The sequence below is a fragment of the Elephas maximus genome, chromosome 22, assembly GCF_024166365.1.
Source record: "Elephas maximus indicus isolate mEleMax1 chromosome 22, mEleMax1 primary haplotype, whole genome shotgun sequence".
NCBI lineage: Eukaryota > Metazoa > Chordata > Mammalia > Proboscidea > Elephantidae > Elephas > Elephas maximus.
In genome coordinates, this window is record NC_064840.1 from 6,818,920 (window position 1) to 6,838,886 (window position 19,967).

The following is a 19,967-nucleotide window of genomic DNA, read 5'->3' on the forward strand; positions in this document are numbered from 1 at the left end:
TTTCTGGTGCCTCTTGACCCCTTTTCATGGCTGAACGTTATTCCCTTGTATGGACAGATGACACTTGGTTTATCTATTGATCTGTTAATGGACACTTGGGTTGTTTCTACCTTTTGGCCACTAGGAACAGTGCTGCAGTGAACATTGGTGTACAAGTGTCTGTTTGAGTCCCTGCTTGCAAGTCTCTCAGGTATATACCTAGGAGTGGAAACACAGTGAAACCTGTGAGGGCCAGAACTCAACAGGACTGCCTTGTTTTCCTGGGTTTTGCACGTTTTCCGCTTTTGACGGTGTGAAGTCTTACCACTTTCCTATTGCTTGTTTTAGTGGAAAATATTTGAGTTTTCCTTCTCTGACAGATTTCCACCTTACCCTGGTCCTGGCTTTCGCAGGTTTTATTGTACTAGCTAATTCTGTGTTTAATTTCTTTTTTTTTTTTTTAATAATTTTTATTGTGCTTTAAGTGAAACTTTACAAATCAAGTCAGTCTCTCACACAAAAACCCATATACACCTTGCTACACACTCTCAATTACTCTCCCCCAAATGAGACAGCCTGCTCTCTCCTTCCACTCTCTCTTTTCGTGTCATTTTTGCCAGCTTCTAACCCCCGCTACCCTCTCATCTTCCCTCCAGGCAGGAGATGCCAACATAGTCTCAAGTGTCCACCTGATCCAAGAAGCTCACTCCTCACCAGCGTCCCTCTCCAACCCATTGTCCAGTCCAATCCATGTCTGAAGAGTTAGCTTCGGGAATGGTTCCTGTCCTGGGCCAGCAGAAGTTCTGGGGGCCATTACTACCAGGGTCCTTCCAGTCTCAGTCAGACCATTAAGTCTGGTCTTACGAGAATTTGGGATCTGCATCCCACTGCTCTCCTGCTTCCTCAGGGGCTCTCTGTTGTGTTCCCTGTCAGGGCAGTCATCAGTTGTAGCCTGGTACCATGTAGTTCTTCTGGTCTCAGGATGATGTACTCGCTGGTTCATGTGGCCCTTTCTGTCTCTAGGGCTTGTAATCACCTTATGTCCTTGTTGTTCTTCATTCTCCTTTGATCCACGTGGGTTGAGACCAACTGATGCATCTTAGATGGCTGCTTGCTAGCGTTTAAGACCCCAGACGCCACTCTTCAAAGTGGGATGCAGAATGTTTTGTTAATAGATTTTATTATGCCAATTGACTTAGATGTCCCCTGAAACCATGGCCCCCAGACCCTGCCCCTACTGCGCTGGCCTTCGAAGCATTCAGTTTATTCAGGAAACTTCTTTGCTTTTGGTTTAGTCCAATTGCGCTGACCTCCCCTTGTGTTTAATTTCTTGAGCAGCCACCAGACCATTTTCCAGTATCTCAGTCTTTTAAACAGAAGCACAGGGTTCCCCTGTACGGTCCTTCCTCCTCCATTTAACCATTCCCTCACTGATGGACGTTTAAATTGTTGCCAGTTTTTCACCACCACAAATGCCGCTGCTGTGATGTCCCACTCTGTGCACTTGCCTAAGTATCTTTTTAAGTACAATCCCAGATGCTGAGTTGGTGGGTGACTAAATGATTGCTTAGAACTCTTCCAGCTTTTAACAGGGTGAGTCTCATAAAAGCCCTTAACCTTCTTTTCATTTTTCAAATCACTTTTCTCTCCACTCTTGTATTTTATCTTAGCAGCAGCCTAGGAAGCAGGAGGGCTGGTATTTCCATTTTGTGGGCCAAATAACAGCTGACACTTGGAGGCTCTCAGACAGACTGTCACTTTTCAGGCCAGGCCTGATATAAGCACTTGTCACAGATTAACTCATGTAAAACACACACGGGGAGGGCAGTGGTAGATCAGTGGGGGAATTCTTGCCTTCCATGTGGGAGACTTGGGTTCGATTCCTGGCCAACACACCTCATGGGCAGCCACCACTCGTCTGTCGGTGGAGGCTTAAATGTTGCTGTGGTGCTGAACGGGCTTCAGTGGAGCTTCCAGACTAAGATGGACTGGGAGGGAAGGCCTGGTGATCTGCTTCTAAAAAATCAGCCAGTGAAAACCGTGAGTTTCATGGTCCAATTCACATCCGATCATCAGGATGGCATGGCGTTTCATTCCTTTGTGCGTGGGGTCACCACGAGTTGGGGGCTGACTCGACAAGCCTCACCTGGGCCCTGTGGGGTGGGTGCATCCAAATTATCCCCACTTGCGAGTGAGAAAACTGAGGCCAGAGGAAATGGCAAATTCAGGCTCTGAGTCCAGGAAATCGGCTTCAGGCTTCAGGCTGCAGGTTCTTCACTGTTTGTTCTGTGGCCTTGGAGTTTTACAGATGGACCTGCTGAAGCCCTTAGAGGTGAATGGTGTCACTGGGGTCACAGATCCAGGCTTTCCTCAGACTGCACACCCACCCCCCCCTTCCCCAGCTCTTCTTCCCACCTGACTTCTCTGAAGCCGAATCTGCTCCGCACCAGGATTGAGAGGCCCCGCCTGTGATACCCCCAGCACAGAGCCTGGCGTGGGACAGGTGTTCAAAGAGCAGACGGTGAAACCTTTCTTGCTTTTTCACAGGCCCCACCCACACTTGGCATTGGCCCCTCCCCCCACAGTCTGAGGAACACCTTTTTGGGAGAGTTTAGCAGTGCACTTTTGGCCCCCTAAGGCCCAGGCGCCATGCATGGGCTCCCTGTTGCTGCCATAACAAAGAACCACAAACCAGGTGGCTTAAAACAACAGGAATGTCTTTTCTATTCTGGAGTTTTGTTGTTGTTGTTGGGTGTCGTTGAGTCGATTCCCACTCATAGTGACCCCGGGTGACGAAGTAGAACTGCCCCTTAGGGTTTTCTAGGCTGTAACCTTTATGGGAGCAAATTGCCAGGTCTTTCTCCCGTGGAGTGGCTGGGTGGCTTTGCACTGCCAACCGTATGGCAGGCAGCTGAGCACTCAACCACTGTGCCACCAGGGCTCCTTTCTGGAGCTCTAGAAGTCCAAAATCAATGTGTCAGCAGGGCCTCGCTCCCTCCGAAGCCTCTAGGGGAGGATCCTCCTTTGTCCCTTCCAGCTGCTGGTGGTTCCTGGCAGTCCTTGGAGCCCCTTGGCTTGCTGCTGTGTCACTCCAGTCTCTGCCTTTGTTGTCACATGGCTGTCTTTCTCTGTAGGTCTCAGTGTCCTCTCCAGTCATGTTGGATTAGGGCTCACCCTCCTGACCTCATCCTAACTCCATTACATATTACAAAGACCCTATTTCCAAACAAGGTCACAGTCAGGGCACCTGGGATCAGGACTTCAGCACATCTTTTTTGGGAACACGATGCACAATACGCTGCCTTGCAGCGGTGGCCTGGGGCTGCAGGGAGAAGGGAGAGTCCAGCGCCAGGAGCCCTCAGATGACCCTGTGCCCTCAATCCAAGCCTCAGGGTCCCTGCACCACCCAGGCCCAGTGCTCCATGGCCTGGAGCTCCATGCAGCAAACTCCAGCAAGGGAGCACCCTCTGAGGAGGTTGGGGAGGTGGTGGTAGGGGTGACTGGGATGGGGAAAGGAGGAGGACGGGAAAGGAGGAGGACGGGAAAGGAGGAGGACGGCCCAGTCTCAGGAGAAATCGTCTACTTGATAAGTGCCAAGTGGAGCCCTCAGGCGTAATCAGCTTATGAGGCACTTAAAACAGAAGTGGCGGCTCTGACCTCCTGGAAGGCTGCTCTGGTGGCCGCTTGTGTTCCTGCTCAGGCCCCACCTGCCTCTTTGGGGTGCTGAGGGGTCCCCAGGACTCTGCCTTAGGCCTCCTCAGCCAGTAGCCCCCACATGCCATCGTTGGTGCTGGAGGCCTGTCCTCTCTCGTCCCCCAGTCAAAGCTGGTGCTGAGGGGAGCCCCTCCCTCACCCCTTCTTTTCCTTTTAATTTTTTTTTTAATTGAGGAATAACTAACTTAGAGCAAGAGAACAAATTTTAAGTGTTCAGCGCTATGACTTTGTGCATGGCTGTTCAGAGGAGGATATAGAAGATTGCCAGCACCACGGAGAACTCTTTCTAGTCCCTCCCAGACAATACCCTACCAAAACCAAAACAGACCTTGCTGCCAAGTCAATTACAACTCATACGCTGTGGGACAGAGTTGAACTGCCCCAAAGGGTTTCCAAGGCTGTCATTTTTAGGGAAGCAGACTGCCACATCTTTCTCTTGCGGAGTGGCTGGTGGATTCAAACCACAGACCTTTTGGTTAGCAGTTGAGTGCTTACCCACTGCACTACCAGGGCTCCTTAATACCCTACAAAACTAAAAAAACCAATCCCACTGTTGTCAAGTCAATGCTGACTCATAGCCACCCTATAAGACAGAGTAGAACTACCCCATAGGGTTTCCAAGGCTGTAAATCTTTACAGAGACTGACTGCTATGTGTTTCTCCCACATACCCCACAAGGTAACCCTAATTCTGACCGCTGTCATCATAAATTAGTTCTGCCTGGTTTCGAACTTCATGTGAATGGAATCATACAGTATGTACTTTTTAAAAATTGAGATGTAATGCATAAACGGTAAAATCACCCTTTTAAGCCTGAAACCAGAGGAACTAGATGGTGCCCGGTTACCACCAATGACCTGACAGGGAACACAACAGAGTCCCTGATAGAGCAGGAGTAAAGTGGGGTGCAGAACTCACACTCTGGTAGAAAGAGCAAACTTAATGGTCTGGCTGAGACTGGAGGGACCCCAGAAGATATGGCCCCCAGACTCTCTGTTAACCCAGAACTAAAACTATTCCCGAAGCCAACTCTTCAAAGATTAGACTGGACTAAAAACCCACGGGACATAAAATAATACTTGTGAAGAGTGTGCTTCTTAGTTCAAGTAGATACATGAGACCAAATGGGCAGCTTCTGTCAGGAGGTGAGATGAGAAAGCAGAAAGGGACAGGAGTTGGTTGAATGGAGACAGGAAATCCAGGGTGGAAAGGGGAGTGTGCTGTCGCATTAGAGGGAGAGCAACTAGGGTCACATAATAATGTGTGTATAAATTTTTGTATGAGAAACTTGAGCCATAAACTTTCACCGAAAGCACAATAAAAATAAATAAATAAATAAATGACCCTTTTAAAGTGTACAATTCACTGGTTTTTAGTACAGTGAAACCTGTGAGAGCTGGAACTCGTCGGGGCTGCCTTGTTTTTCCAGTTCTTGAAAATTTTCCACCTTTGACAGGGTGCAGTCTTCCTGCTTTTCTATCGCTCTCAATTATTGGAAAATACTTTCCTTTTCCTTCTCTGATAGGTTTCCACCTTACACGGGTTCTGGCTTCTGCAAGTTTTACTGTATATTCACAAAGCTGTGTAACAGTTAACTCCTCTCTCTTTCCAGAATATTGTCACCTCCTCAAAAAGTAACCCCCTCCCCATAGCCCATGGCAGCCCCTAATCTTCTTTTTGTATGGGTTTGTCTCTTCTGGACATTTTATGTAAATAGAATCTTAAGTATGTGTCTTATGTGACTGGCTTCTTTCACTCAGCATGATGTTTTCAGGGGTCATCCATGTTGTAGCATGTATCAGAACTTCATTCTTTTTTATTGCTGAATAATATTCCATTGTGTGGATAGACCCCATTTTTTCTGTCCATCTGTTGATAAACATTTGAATTGTTTCTACTTTTTGGCAGTTAGGAATAATACTGCCGTGAACATTCACGTGCAAGTTTTTGTGTGAATATATGTTTTCATTCCTTTTGAGTGGAATTGCTGGGTCACATGGTAATTCTATGTTTAATTTTTTGAAGGACTGCCAAACGGCTTCCCATAGCTGTTGTACCATTTTACACTCTCAACAGCAATGTATGAGGGTTCTAATTTCTCCACATCCCTGTCAACACTTTTTTGTTTACCCTTTTTTTTTTTTTTTACTACACCCATCTAGTGGGTGTGAGGAGTCTTTGGGTGCACATGGTTAACACACTGCTAATCAAAAGATCTGAGGTTCAAGTCTACCCACAGGATCCTCGGAAGAAAGGTCTGGCCGTCTACCTCTGGAAAATCAGCCACTGGAAATCCTATGGAGCACAGCTCTGCGTCGACACACGCGGGGTCTCCATGAGTCAGAATCGACTCTGACAACTGGCTTTAGTGGGTGTATACCCAAAAGAATTGAAAACAGGCACTGAAACAAACACATGTATGTGTAGGTTCACAGCAGGATTGTTCATGATAGCCAAAAGGTGGAGACAATCCATGTGTCCACCAACAGATGAATGGATGAACAGCATGTGGTCTGTCCACGCAAAGGAATATTATCAGCCATAAAAAGGAATGAAGTCCTCATAACACGCTGCTACAACGTGGACGAACCTTGAAAACATTGTGCTGAGTGAAAGAAGCCAGTCACAAAAGGTCATATATTGTCTGATGCCATTTATATGAAATATCTAGCTTAGGCAAATTCATTGAGACCAAGTAGACGCGTGGTTAACAGGGGCTTAGTGGAGAGGGGGAGTGGGGAGTTACTGCTTATTGGGTACAGAGTTTCTTTTTGGGGCCCTGAAAAATTTTGGAAGTTTGATGGTGGAGGTTGCACAATGTGACGAATATTATTCATGCCACTGAATTGTACAATTAAAAATGGTTACGGTGGCAAATGTTATATATTTTATCACAATTAAAAAAAGAATGTCTGAGGCACTTACTGTAGGTCCCTGGGTGGCACAAGCAGTTTGTGCTCAACTGCTAACCTAAAGGTGTGTGGCTCAGACCCACCCAGCAGCACTACAGAAGAATGGCCTGGTGATCTGCTTCTGAAGAGATTAAACAAAGAAAGCTCTGTAATACCTGGAGTTGCCGTGAGCTGGGAATGACTCAATGCTAATGTGTTTTTTAAAACACTTACGTGTTAGGAAAGCAATAAATGGGGTTTGGGATACGGAGGAACTGGCTGGGTGGGTGGGAGGTGAGGGCTACCTTAGATTGGGTGGTGAGGGGAGGGCAGGTCTCTGTGAGGGTAGGTTTGAGGTGAAGCCTGATGAATGAAGGGAGAGTCCTGGGGAGGTCAGAAGGTGGGAACTCCCGGCAGAGGTGGGAATGAGCTTGGGGATGAATGAGCTTGGAAGAATCCAGGACCAGGAAGCAGGCTGCTGTAGAGGGCGAGGGTATACTTGGAGAGTGGAGGGGAGATAAGGCCCGGACGAGGCAGCTCCCAGGGGCCATGAGGATGTGGAAGCTGTTGGAAGGTTTCAGGGGAGCAGGGAGCTGGGTTCACGTGCTGGCCTCGCCCACCATCCCCAGGCATGTCGGAGCGTGAACGGCAGGTGATGAAGAAGCTGAAGGAGGTGGTGGACAAACAGCGGGATGAGATCCGCGCCAAGGACAGGGAGCTGGGCCTGAAGAACGAGGACGTCGAGGCTGTAAGTGGTCACCCTCCTGGCCAGCGGTACCTGTGTGAGACTGCCAGCTCCCCTCACCAGGCTCCTTTTTTCCCCCTTGGTCTTATTCCCTGTGTTCTGTAGCGTGGGAACCTGCCTGGAGGTGGGAGGGCACAGCCCCAAAACAGCAGGTGACGGGATGACCCTACGCCGCCGTGCTCTCCCCCAAAGGAACAGGAGGGAACGTGGCACTGCCCACTGACCTGCTCCCATCCACACCCTGGGGGGGTCCTGTCAGCCCGCTAGCCTCTCCTCTGAGCCCTGAAGCTGCCCAAGCTCACCCCCTTGATGCCCCTTGTGAACTGGCCATCGTGGTCCTGGCTGCTTCAGAAACCTATGCGTTATCTCTATCTGATTAGAAAAGGGTGCCCTTTCTCAAGGCATTACTTCCATTTGTCGGCAAGTTGTCATAATGTGCTAATTCTGACAAGACACTTAGATTCCACCTATTATACAGTTATTATAATAAATACACAGATCATTTTTGCCGTCATCAGAGTTATAAGAATGTGAAATTTCAAACTTAGATGTCCACAGTAGGAATGGCACACCCTTCAATGTTTTGTCCTTGTGCAGTGCACAACCGGAGTTACTGTACTTGGCAGACCTGTCCAACAGCCTCCCCTCTTTCTGCAGCTGCAGCAGCAGCAGACACGGCTGATGAAGATTAACCATGACCTTCGGCACCGGGTCACAGTGGTGGAGGCCCAGGGGAAGGCCCTGATTGAACAGAAGGTGGAACTAGAAGCAGACATGCAGACTAAGGAACAAGAGATGGGCCGCCTGCGGGCAGAGCTTGGGAAGCTTCGAGAGAGGCTGCAGGGCGAGCTCAGCCAGAACGGGGAGGAGGAACCTGAGGTGAGCAGGAGGTTGGAGGGGGGTATGTCTGCGGGGTGGCTCAAAGCAGGCCAGGCTGTGTCGCTTTCCCCATCACACTTGAGGAAATGGGAAGCCCAGAGAAAACAAGCTGCTGGCCTGAGGACACACAGCTGGGTAGAGGCAGAGCTGGGCCTAGAACCCTAGACTCCCAGAATTCTAGCTCAAGGTACTCAGTTCAGTGATGGTTACTGTGCACCTGCTACTCATTCATTCATTCAAATAATTGTTGACTCTGTGGCAGGCAATGGGGATAGAATGGTGAGAAAATACAGACTTAGATCCTATCCTCATGGAGCTCACACTTTAGTATGGAGGGCAGACGTTAGTCAGCTAATCACCCAATACCATCTGCCCCAGCAATTCCATTCCTAGGTATGTATCCGAGATAAATGAAAACATATGTCTGCACAGAAACCTGTACACTCATGCTCTCAGCAGCGTTATCCCTAGTAGCCAAAAAGTAGGAACAACTCCATGTCCATCAACTGATGTATGGATAAATACAATGGAATATTATTCAGCCATAAAAAGGGATGAAGTTCTAATATGTGCTACGATGTGGATGAACCATGAAAACATTGGTGAAAGAAGCCAGTCACGGAAGGCCACATAGTGTATGATCCCGTTTATATGAAATATCCGGAATAGGAAAATCCATAGAGACAGAAAGCAGACTAGTGGTTGCCAGAGGCCAGAGGAGGAGAGAACAGGGAGGGATTACTAATGGTGTGGGTTTCTTTTTGGGGTGATGAAAATGGCCTGGAATTAGGTAGTGGTGACGGATACATGACATGGAGAATGTACGCTTTAAAAAGGTGAATTTGACAGTAATGTAGATGCCTGCATTTCCTTGGGCTATTAAAACAAAGCACCACAGACTAGGTGGCTTAAAACAACAGGAATTTATTGTCTCACGGTTCTGGAGGCCAGAAGCCCAAATTCAGGGTGTCTCTGAAGAGCCATGCCCTCTCCAAAGGCTCTGGAGGAAGATCTTTCTTTGCCTCTTCCAGGTTCTGGTAGCCTCAGGCATTCCTTGGCTTGTGGCCGCATCACTCCAGTGTCCGCCTCCATCTTCCTCCGTGGCTGTCCGTGATTCCCCTCCTTTTCTTACAAGGACATCAGTCATACTGGGTTAGTGTCTACCCTATTGCAGCATGACCTCATGTTAACTAATTACATCTGCAAAGACCCTGTGTACAAATAAGATCACATTCGTAGGTACCAAGGGTTAGGACTTTAGCATTTCCTTTGGGGGATACAGTCTAGCCCATAACAGTAAATTCTCTCTCAATAAAAAAAAGAGTGACTTATATAAGGAAAAGGTCATGGTGCCATGGTCCCTTGACTAAGGGAGGCACTGTAGTGTGTGGCTAAATGCATGGACTACATAGGTGGACTGCCTGGGTTCAAATCCAATGTCTGCTACTTGGATAAGCTTTTTAGGCTCTCTGTGCCTCGGTGTCCTCATCTCTAAAATGGGAATAATAACAGCACCTAACTTCAGAGAGGCATAGCTTCTAGCATCACTGCAACACACAAGCCACCACGGTATGACAAACTAACAGACAAGTGGTGGTATCTGAAATACCAGCAGGGTCACCCATGGTAGACAGGTTTCAGCTGAGCTTCTGGACTAAGACAGACTAGGAAGAAGGACCTGGAGGTCTACTTCTCAAAAAATTGGCCAGTGAAAACGTTATGAATAGCAACGGAACATTGTCTGATACAGTGCTGGAAGATAAGCCCCCACACAGCCTGGAAGACACTCAAAATACAACTGGGAAAGAGTTGCCTCCTCAAAGTAGAGTCGCCCTTAATGATGTGGATAGAGGAAGGCTTTCGGGACCTTCATTTAGTGATGTGGCATGACTCAAAATGAGAAGAAACAGCTGCAAACATCCATTAGTAATTGGAATGTGGAATGTACAAAATGCGAATCTCGGAAAGTTGGAAGTTGTCAAAAATGAAATGGAACACTTGAAGATCAATGTCCTAGGCACTGATGAACTGAAATGGACTGGTATTGGCCATTCTGAATCAGACAATCATATAGTCTACTATGCTGGGAATGACAACTTGAAGAGGAATGGTGTTGCATTCATTGTCCAAAAGAACCTTTCAAGACCTACCCTGAAGTACAACGATGTCAGTGACAGGATAATGTCCATATGCCTACAAGGAAGACCAGTTAATACGACTATTATTCAGATTTACACACTAAGCACTAAAGCCAAAAATGAAGAAATTAAAGATTTTTACCAACTTCTGCAGTCTGAAGTTGATCACACATACAGTCAAGAAACATTGATACTTACTGGTGATTGGACCACGAAAGTTGGAAACAAAGAAGGACCAGTAGTTGGAAAATATGGCCTTGATGATAGAAGCAACATTGGAGATCACGTGATAGAATTTTGTAAGACTAATGACCTACGTTGGAAATACCTTTTTTCAACAAATACTTGTGGACTTCACCAAATGCAGTACGCAGGAATCAAATTGACTACCTCTGTGGAAGGACATGGTGGAGAAGCTCAATATCATCACTTAGAACAAGAATAGGGGCCAGTTGTGGAACAGACCATCGGTTGGTTGGTCCTATGCGAGTTCAAGTCGAAGCTGAAGAAAAATACAAGTCCACGAGAGCCAAAGTACAACCTTGAGTTTATCCCACCTGAATTTAGAGACCATCTCAAGAACAGATTTGATGGCATTGAACACTGATGACTGAAGATCAGATGAGTTGTGGGATGACATCAAAGACATCATACATGAAGAAAGCAAAAGGTGATTAAAAAGACAGGAAAGAAGGAAAAGGTCAAAGTGGATGTCAGATGAAACTCTGAAACTTGCTCTTGAATGTAGAGTAGCTAAGGCGAACAGAAGAAATGATAAAGTAAAAGAGCTAAACAGAAGATTTCAAAGGGTGAGTTGAGAAGACAAAGTATCATAATAAAATGTTCAAAGACCTGGAGTTAGAAAACCAAAAGGGAAGAACATGCTTGGCATTTCTCAAGCTGAAAGAAATGAAGAAAAACTTCAACCCACAAGATGCAACATTGAAGGACTCTGTGGAGCACCGTGGTTAAGAGTTCGGCTGCTAACAAAAGGTCGACAGTTCAAATCCACCAGCCACTCCTTGGAAACCCTATGGGGCAATTATACTCTGTCTTATCGGGTGGTTATGAATCAGAATTGACTCAATGGCAAAAGGTTTATGGGTAAAATATTAAATGACACAGGAAGCATCGAAAGAAGATGAAAGGAATACACAGAGTCACTGTACCAAAAAGAATTGGTCAACATTCATCCATTTCAAGAGGTAGCATATGATCAAGAACCAACAGTATTGAAGAAAGAAGTCCAAGCTGCACTGAAGCCATTGGCAGAAAACGAGGCTCTAGGAACTGACAGGACACCGATTGAGATGTTTCAACTAACGGATGCAGCCCTGGAAGCACTCACTAGTCTATGCCAAGAAATTTGGAAGACAGCTACCTACCAACTGACTGGAAGAGATCCATATTTGTGCACATTGAAAGAAAGGTGATCCACCAGAATGTGGAAATTATCCAAGAATATCATTGGTATCACGCGCAAGTAAAATTTTGCTGAAGATCATTCAAAAGCGGTTATAGCAGTACCTTGACAGGGAACTGCCACAAAGCCTAACTGGAAACAGAAGAGTATATGGAGTGAAGGGTATCATTGCCGATGTCAGATGGAGCTTTGCTGAAAGCACAGAATACCAGAAAGACGTTTACCTGTGTTTTATTGACTGTAAGGAATTCAACTGGGTAGATTATAACAAATATGGATAACAATGCAAAGAATGGGAATTCCAGAACACTTAATTGTGCTCATAAAAAACCTGTACATAGATGAAGAGGCAGTCATTTGAACAGAATAAAGTGGTACTGTATGGTTTCAAATCAGGAGAGGCGTGCATCAGGGCTGTATCCTTTCACCATACTTATTCAGTCTGTATGCTGAGCAAATAATCCGAGAAGTTGGACTGTATGAAGAAGAACGGGGCATCAGGATTGGAGGAAGACTCATTAACAACCTGCCTTACGCAGATGACACAACCTTACTTGCTGAAAGTGAAAAGGACTTGAAGCACTTACTGATGAAGATCAAAGACCACAGCCTTCAGTATGGATTACACCTCAATATAAAGACAACAAAAATTTTCACAACTGGACCAATAAGTAACATCACGATAAATGGAGAAAGTATTGAAGTTGTCAAGGATTTTATCTTACGTGGATCTACAGTCAACACCCATTGAAGCAGTAGTCACAAAATCAAACAACGTATTGCAATTTGCACATGTGCTGTAAAAGACCTCTTTAAAGTGTTAAAAAGCAAAGATGTCACTTTGAGGAATAAGGTACACCTGACCCAAGCCATGGTATTTTCAGTTGCCTCAGGGTCACTGTACAAAAAAGAATTGGTCGACATTCATCCATTTCGGGAAGTAGCATATGATCAAGAACCAACGGTATTGAAGAAAGAAGTCCAAGCTGCACTGAAGCCATTGGCAGAAAACGCTGCACGCAAAAGCTGGACAATGGATAAGGAAGACCAAAGAAGAATAAATGCCTTCGAATTATGGTGTTGGCGAAGAATATTGAATATACCATGGACCGCCCGAGAATGAACAAATCTGTTTTGGAAGAAATACAGCCTAATGCTCCTTAGAAGCAAGGATGGCAAGACTTCATCTCACGTACGTTGGACATGTTATCAGAAGGGACCGTGCTTGGTAAAAGAGAGGGTCAGCGAAAAAGAGGAAGACCTTCAACAAGATGGACTGACACAGTGGCTGCAACAATTGTTATGCAAGCATAACAATTATGAGGATGGTGCAGGACTGGACAGTGTTTCTTTCTGTTGTACGTAGGGTCACTGCGGGTCAGAACCGACTCAGTGGTACCTAACAACAACTTGGAAGATTTCTAAGAGAACGAAATGACTAGTTTCCCTGAAAGTGCTTTGAACACCAGCTGTCTCGTAGTAAGCACTCCATAAGCATTAGCTGTTGTTGTTATTACCATGATCAGTCTGGGGGAATCAGGAGAGCTTCCCCGAGGAGGTGATCCTTGAGTTGAGACTGCTGAAGTCATCATCGTAGCCAGAGATGTAGAATATTCATTTTGTTTATTCGCGAGTCATGTGCCCACCCTTCGTGGCGCCCTGCCCAGCCGCTAGACTGAAAGTGGGAAAATGGTATTATCACTCCAAAAGAAAACTGCAGCTACTGTGGGAATGGACGCAGGGCAGGCAGATACAACAGCTGCCATCTTCTCTGCCAGAGGACCAAACACCACGCAGCGTGATGGGGTCCCTTCACAGGGTTGGATGTTTTTATTGTAGTATAACGTATGTTGTTCTTCTCGAGTGCCGTGGAGTCAGTTCCAACTCATAGCGACCCCATGTACAACAGAACAGAACACTGCCTGGTCTTTCGCCATCCTCACAATTGTTGCTATGCTTAAGCCCATTGTTGAAGCCACTGTGTGAATCCATCTCATTGAGGGTCTTCCTCTTTTTCGCTGACCCTCTATTTTACCAAGCATGATGTCCTTCTCCAGAGACTGGTCCCTCGTGATAACGTGTTGAAAGTTTGTGAGATGTAGTCTCACCATCCTTGCTTCTAAGCAGCATTCTGGCTGTACTTCGTACGAGACAGATTTGTTCGTTCTTCTGGCAGTCCGTTGTATATTCAATATTCTTTGCCAACACCGCAATTCAACGGCATCCATTCTTCTTCAGTCTTCCTTATTCATTGTCCAGCTTTCAAATGCAAATAAAACATATACAACATAAAATTTGCCATGTGAACCATTTTTAAGTATACAATTCAGTGGCATTAATTAAATTCACAATGTTACCCAACCGTCACCACTATTTGATTCCCATACCTCTTTGTCATCCACGAAGAAACCCCGTACCCACTAATAGTCACTCCCCGTCTCTCCCTTCCCCAGCCCCAGGTAACCTCATCTACTTTCTGTCTCTGCGTTTGCCTGTTCTAGATATTCGTAAGTGTAGGATCATACAACACTTGTCCTCCAGTGTCTGGCTCCTTTCACAGGGTTTCATCAGGGAGTGATAGGATCTGCTCTGGGTTTTATGACTCACACATTGAGGAGGACAGTTTAAATGGCACAGGAACCGATGGCAGGGATAGCGAGAAGCAGTGCGGGCTGGGCTAAATCTGTCACACTGGGATGGAGGAGAGGAGGCAGATGACAAAGACAGACTGTAGGCCAATCTGCAGGGCTGCCCTCCTCCCCGCATCATCCTCTTAGCCCCTCAGGCCCCATGAGAACTCAGACTGTCCCCCCTTGGCCAGGTGGGGCTGGCCCAGCCTGAGTGCTGAGATGTCACCCCAGTCATGAGACTTCCAGCCCCGCTCCAGATCTCTTTAGCAACAAAATGAGGACATTTCACACCTCCTTGGCCCAACTGCCTATGGGTTTTAGCTTCCCATTCTGGCAACCACGGGGGCGGGGAAGAAACATCAGGTTGCAGTGGTGACTAACCCATCAAGCTGCTTTGGCAGTGTCTGTCCCCAGTCTCAGGCAGTCTCTGCTGGGGTTAACTCCAAGCTCAGGATGCCCAGTCCGGCTGCTGTGTGACCTGGGGTCGGTCCATCCCTGTGGGGTCAGTTTCCTCATCAGTCAGACGACAGCAGTGATTTTTCTTGATGTGTACATTCAGTATTCAGTGCAGCTGGGATAAAGAGCCGTGAGGTCCAATGGAGGCCACAGGGAGCTGGGAGGTTGGGGCTGGGGAGGCCTTCACAGCACTGAGACAGGGCCTGTGGGATGGGCAGGGTTTCCAGGGGTACAGTGTGGGCCAGGTCGTTCCAGGTGGGGCAACAGCGGGAGCCAGGCTGGAAAGCAGGCAGGGTGTGGCTAGGTCAGGAGTTAGTCCTGTGGCAGGATTGGTAGGGAAGGTGGGAACCGTGGAGGGACCCAGGGATGGAGAGAAATCAGCTCTCACAAGTGCCTTGGGCCTCTGACTCTTCCCTCGACTCTGTGGTCCGCTCTGAGCTGCGTCCCTGTCATTTCATTGTCACCCTCGGTAGACAAGCCTCCTTTTTTGTTTTCTTTTTTTTATTATTATTTTCACATTTTGGCTGTTGTGAATAATGCTGCTATTAACATTCACGTGCAAGTCTTTGTGTGGACAATTGTTTTAATTTCTCATGGGCAGATGCCTAGGAGTGGAATTGCTGGGTGACATGGTGAGTCTATATCTAAGTTTTGTTTTTTTCCTTTTTTGCCTTACATGTTTTTTCGTAACAACTTTGAGATATAATTCACATACTATAGAATTTACTCATTTAAAATGTACAGTTCACAAAGTTCTGTGACTATCACTGCAGTCAATTTTAGCGCATTTTTATCACCCCAGAGGGAACCCTGCTCCCCTTAGCTGTCACCCCATAATCCCTTCATTCCCCCTAGCCCCTTGGCCACCACTAATCTACTCTTTGTGGGTTTGTCTGTTTGGGACATTTTGTATAATTGGGATCATAGAGCACGTGGCGTTTTGCAGCTGACTTCCCTCCACTGAGCATCCAGTTTTCAAAGTTCTTCCAGCTCCTGTTCTTTGAACTGAAGGTTTTCCTGCCTTTCACAATTAGATATAAAACCATAAGAAAATGAGACGGGCTCCATGTCTAAAGGACCTCTGAGACAACTGAAAAGAAAACTGTAACGTAAATAATTGCCTGTTTGGTTTCTCTTCCACATTCTGGTTTTGTGTTAGGCCTTTTTTAAGAAGGGGTCCTGCACAGGGCTGGGAAGTAATGCTGACAGTGGCTTCAGTGGCTGATGGTGAAGCAGGATTTACGAGCCAAATCCACAGTAGTTAACATGCTCGGCTCCTAACTGAAAGTTTGGAGGTTCAAGTCCACTCAGGGGTGCCTCGGAAGAAAGGTCTGGCAATCTGCTTTCAAAAAATGAGCCGTTGATGGGGACCGTGGTTTAAGGGGACTTCTAAGTCAATTGGCAAAATAATTGTTATGAAAACATTCTGCATCCCACTGTGAAATGTGGCGTCTGGGGTCTTAAATGCTAACAAGCGGCCATCTAACATGCATCAATTGGTCTCAACCCACCTGGATCAAAGGAGAATGAAGATCACCATGGTCACACGATAACTAAGAGCCCAAGAGACAGAAAGGGCCACATGAACCAGAGACCTGCGTCATCCTGAGACCAGAAGAACTAGTCGGTGCCCGGCCACAATCGATGACTGCCCTGACGGGAAGCACAACAGAGAACCCCTGAGGGAGCAGGAGATCAGTGGGATGCAGACCCCAAATTCTCACAAAAAGACCGTACTTAATGGTATGACTGAGAAAAAAGACCGTACTTAATGGTATGACTGAGACTAGAGGAGTCCCAGCGGGCATGGTCCCCAAACCTTCTGTTGGCCCAGGACAGGAACCATTCCCGAAGACAACTCATCAGACATGAAAGGGACTGGACAGTGGGTAGGAGAGAGATGCTGATGAAGAGTGAGCTAATTATATCAGGTGGACACCGAGACTGTGTTGGCAACTCTTGTCTGGAGGGGGGATGGGAGGATAGAGAGAGAGGGAAGCTGGCAAAATTGTCACGAAAGGAGAGACTGGAAGGGCTGACTCATTAGGGGGAGAGCAAGTGGGAGTATGGAGTAAGGTGTATATAAACTTATATTTGACAGTCTGACTTGATTTGTAAACGTTCACTTGAAGCTCAATAAAAGTTAATAAAAAAAAAAATGAGCCGTCAAAAACTCTGTATAGCACAGTTCTACTCTGACACATACGAGGTCGCTGTGATTTGGAGTCAACTCCATGGCAGCTGTTTTTTTAAAGCCTGGAGAGGCCAAGGGTGACCAGTGTGCGCACATCCAGTTGCTCTCCTTTGCTGGGCTAGGGGCAGTACCCATGTATATTCAAGGACAGTGGGAACAAAGGAAGTGGCCCTGATGCCCCCAAGGGAGCGGTTTGCATTTCTGGAGGCCAGAGCTTCAGTGGAGGGTATTGAGGAAAGGCACTGCCCCCACCAGGGCCTCTGGACAGGCCCTGCTGCTTGTTGCTGGTCTCTGGGCCTCTCAGGAGCAACAGGGCCCAAGGTATCTCTCCTAAGCTGGGCCCGAAGTGCCTCCAGGGACCTGTGAACAGCCCGAGGAAGGCCCCAGCTTATCTGAGATGACCTGAGCCACCTCTGTGTCCTGGTGGAGTAAGCCTAGACAGCCCACTGCTGATGGGCCCGATTGTCAGCTTGGGAAGAGCCTTTGCAGTCTCCCTTGGTCTGGACAGGCCAGTCCTGGGCTGTCCACATGCTGGTCACTGCCTGTGGCCTGCAGAAATGCTAGGGCCCCAAGCTTGCCCTGCTCCTGTGTTTTCAGAAGACAGTCCCAGAAGTCAGGGCTTTGGCAGACCTGGTTGGGAATTCCCCAAGCTCTAAGGGCAGGGTGCAAATCAGAGTCCCTGGGTGGCACAGAAGGCTAACATGGTTGGCTGCTAACCAAAAGGTTGGAGGCTTGTGTCTACCCAGGGGTGCCTCAGAAGAAAGGCCTGGTGATTTACTTCCTAAAAATCAGCCATTGAAAACCCTCTGGAGCACAGTTCTGCTCTTACATCCTTGGGGTCACCATGAGCTGGAGTCCGCTCAATGGCAGCTGGTTCGGTTTGGGTTTCTAAGGGGATCGGGCCCTCAAAGAGCTATCCCTACCCCAGTAGGAAAGAACTCAGTGTCCAAGACAGCCCTTGAGTGCCAGGTGATTACCAAGTGCTGGGGACGAGCAGACCGTCTGTGGCCGTGAAAGCATGTTCACAGGTATCGGGGAGTGTCAGGGCAGGAAGAAGCGTTCTTGGGTTGTTGAGGGCCCAATGGAGAATTGAGAGAGAGAGCTCCAGAGAGGACTTGTCCAAAAGGCTCTTGGGAAGTGGGGGTTTGGGCTTGACCCTGCCCCCCAGATGGCACCTGCCGGAGACACAGAGAGGGGAGGGATTTGTCCCAGTGACTGGCAGGCCTGAGTGTTCTGGGAAAGACAGGCCGGAAGGAGTGTGGTCACCAAGGCCTAGGGATGGGAGTGGGGAGCCGGGCGAACAGCATGAGAAAGGGAGCAGTTGCTACTTGGCTCCAGCCTAGTTTTGCCACATGGGAGTGTGGGCCCAGTGTGGCCAGATCTTCTAAATTTTTTTTCCAAAATGAAGCCAAAATTTAGACTTCAGTGTTAAATTTGATTTAAAACTTTAGACAGCTAATTCCAAAGGCTTTTAGAACACAGCAAGAGCCGAGCAAAATGTGAGGGGGCCGGTACGGGGTATGGTCTGAGGGCCCCAGTTTGCAACCTCTGGTCTATACCATTGGTGCCCAGGGTTCCTGGCGAACTCCTACACATCCATCAAAACCCCCAGCACAGAAGCCACATCTGCAATAACGTCTTCTCTGGTCCTCCTCGTGTAGAGTTTGACTTCCGGCCTCTCTCCTCGTGTAGAGTTTGACTTCCGGCCTCTCTCCTCGTGTAGAGTTTGACTTCCGGCCTCTCTCCTCGTGTAGAGTTTGACTTCCGGCCTCTCTCTTACTGTGTTAGGTTGTAAATTTCTATTTGTGCCTATGACCCCTCCCTCCCCTCCCCTCCTGTTCTCATTTTCTTAATACTGAGCTGAGAGCACAGTGTCCAGAAGAGAGTCGGTGTTCAAAGAGTTTTAAATAAATATTAGACAGGCAGCTGGGCACGGTTAGCCAGCTTCCCCACCCACCCACGCTTGCGGGTGGCTCTGTGTCACCTGATTGGCCCCGGTGTGTGGTATCTCCTTTCAAAAGTCCTTTTCTGGAACAGCCCGTTCCAGGCTTTCCCAGGATGTGTGGGATCTCGGTTTGTCTTCTGGAATTCTTCACCATCCTGGCCTCGGATCCCCCAGGCTGGAGCCCTTTCTCCTCTCTGGGCCATACTTTTTTGGGGGATTCTATTTCAATCCCCCTTTTCCTTATTCTGAGCTGTGGTGGCATAGTGGTTAAGAGCATGACTGCTAACCAAAAGGTTGGCAGTTCCAATCCACCAGCCACTCCTTAGAAACTCTATGCGGCAGTTCTCCTCTGTCCTAAAGGATTACTGTGGGTCAAAATCGAAGTTAACGGCAATAGGTTTAGTTTTTGGGGGGTGGGGGGGGGCTCTTTATTCCCCGGGAGCTCTGGTGGCACAGTGGTTAAGCACTCACCTGCTAACCAAAAGGTCAGCGGTTGGAACCCACCAGCCACTCCACAGGAGAAAGATGTGACAGTCTGCTTCCATAAAGCTTTACAGCCTTGGAAACACTATGCGGCAGTTCTACTCTGTCCTATAGGATTGCTATGAGTTGGAATCAACTCGACAGCATTGGGTTTTTGGGGGGATTTTTTTGTTTTCCCTTATTCCAGACTCACTGCTGTCCTGATCTCTTGTCCACTATCCACTCCTTCTAGTCCCTCATGGGACATTGGTGGCTCAAGGGTGTTGGAACACTGCACCAAGGCAGCCCTGGAGTGCTTGGGTGACTACAACCTGCCAGGGATGAGCAGACCCTCTGCAGCTGTGAAAGCAAGTTTTCATAGGAATCGCAGAATGTCTGGGTGGGAAGGGTCCTTAGAAATGTTCTTGGGTTGTTGAGGGCCTGATGGGGAAATCAGAGAGAGCTCCAGAGAGGACTTGTCGAAAGGTCTCTTGGGAAGTGGGGTTTTGGG

At 47.6% G+C, this 19,967-nt stretch overlaps 1 protein-coding gene across 2 annotated transcripts in view; it reads left to right on the forward strand.

The window, feature by feature from the left end:
- RILPL1 (Rab interacting lysosomal protein like 1) overlaps positions 1 to 19,967 on the forward strand; it is a 51,220-nt gene that overhangs the window by 14,628 nt on the left and 16,625 nt on the right. For both annotated transcript variants that reach the window (XM_049865837.1, XM_049865836.1), the window contains exons 3-4: positions 7,214 to 7,332; positions 7,987 to 8,208. In XM_049865837.1, the coding sequence (XP_049721794.1) occupies positions 7,214 to 7,332; positions 7,987 to 8,208 (341 nt within the window). The remainder of the gene's footprint in view (positions 1 to 7,213; positions 7,333 to 7,986; positions 8,209 to 19,967) is intronic.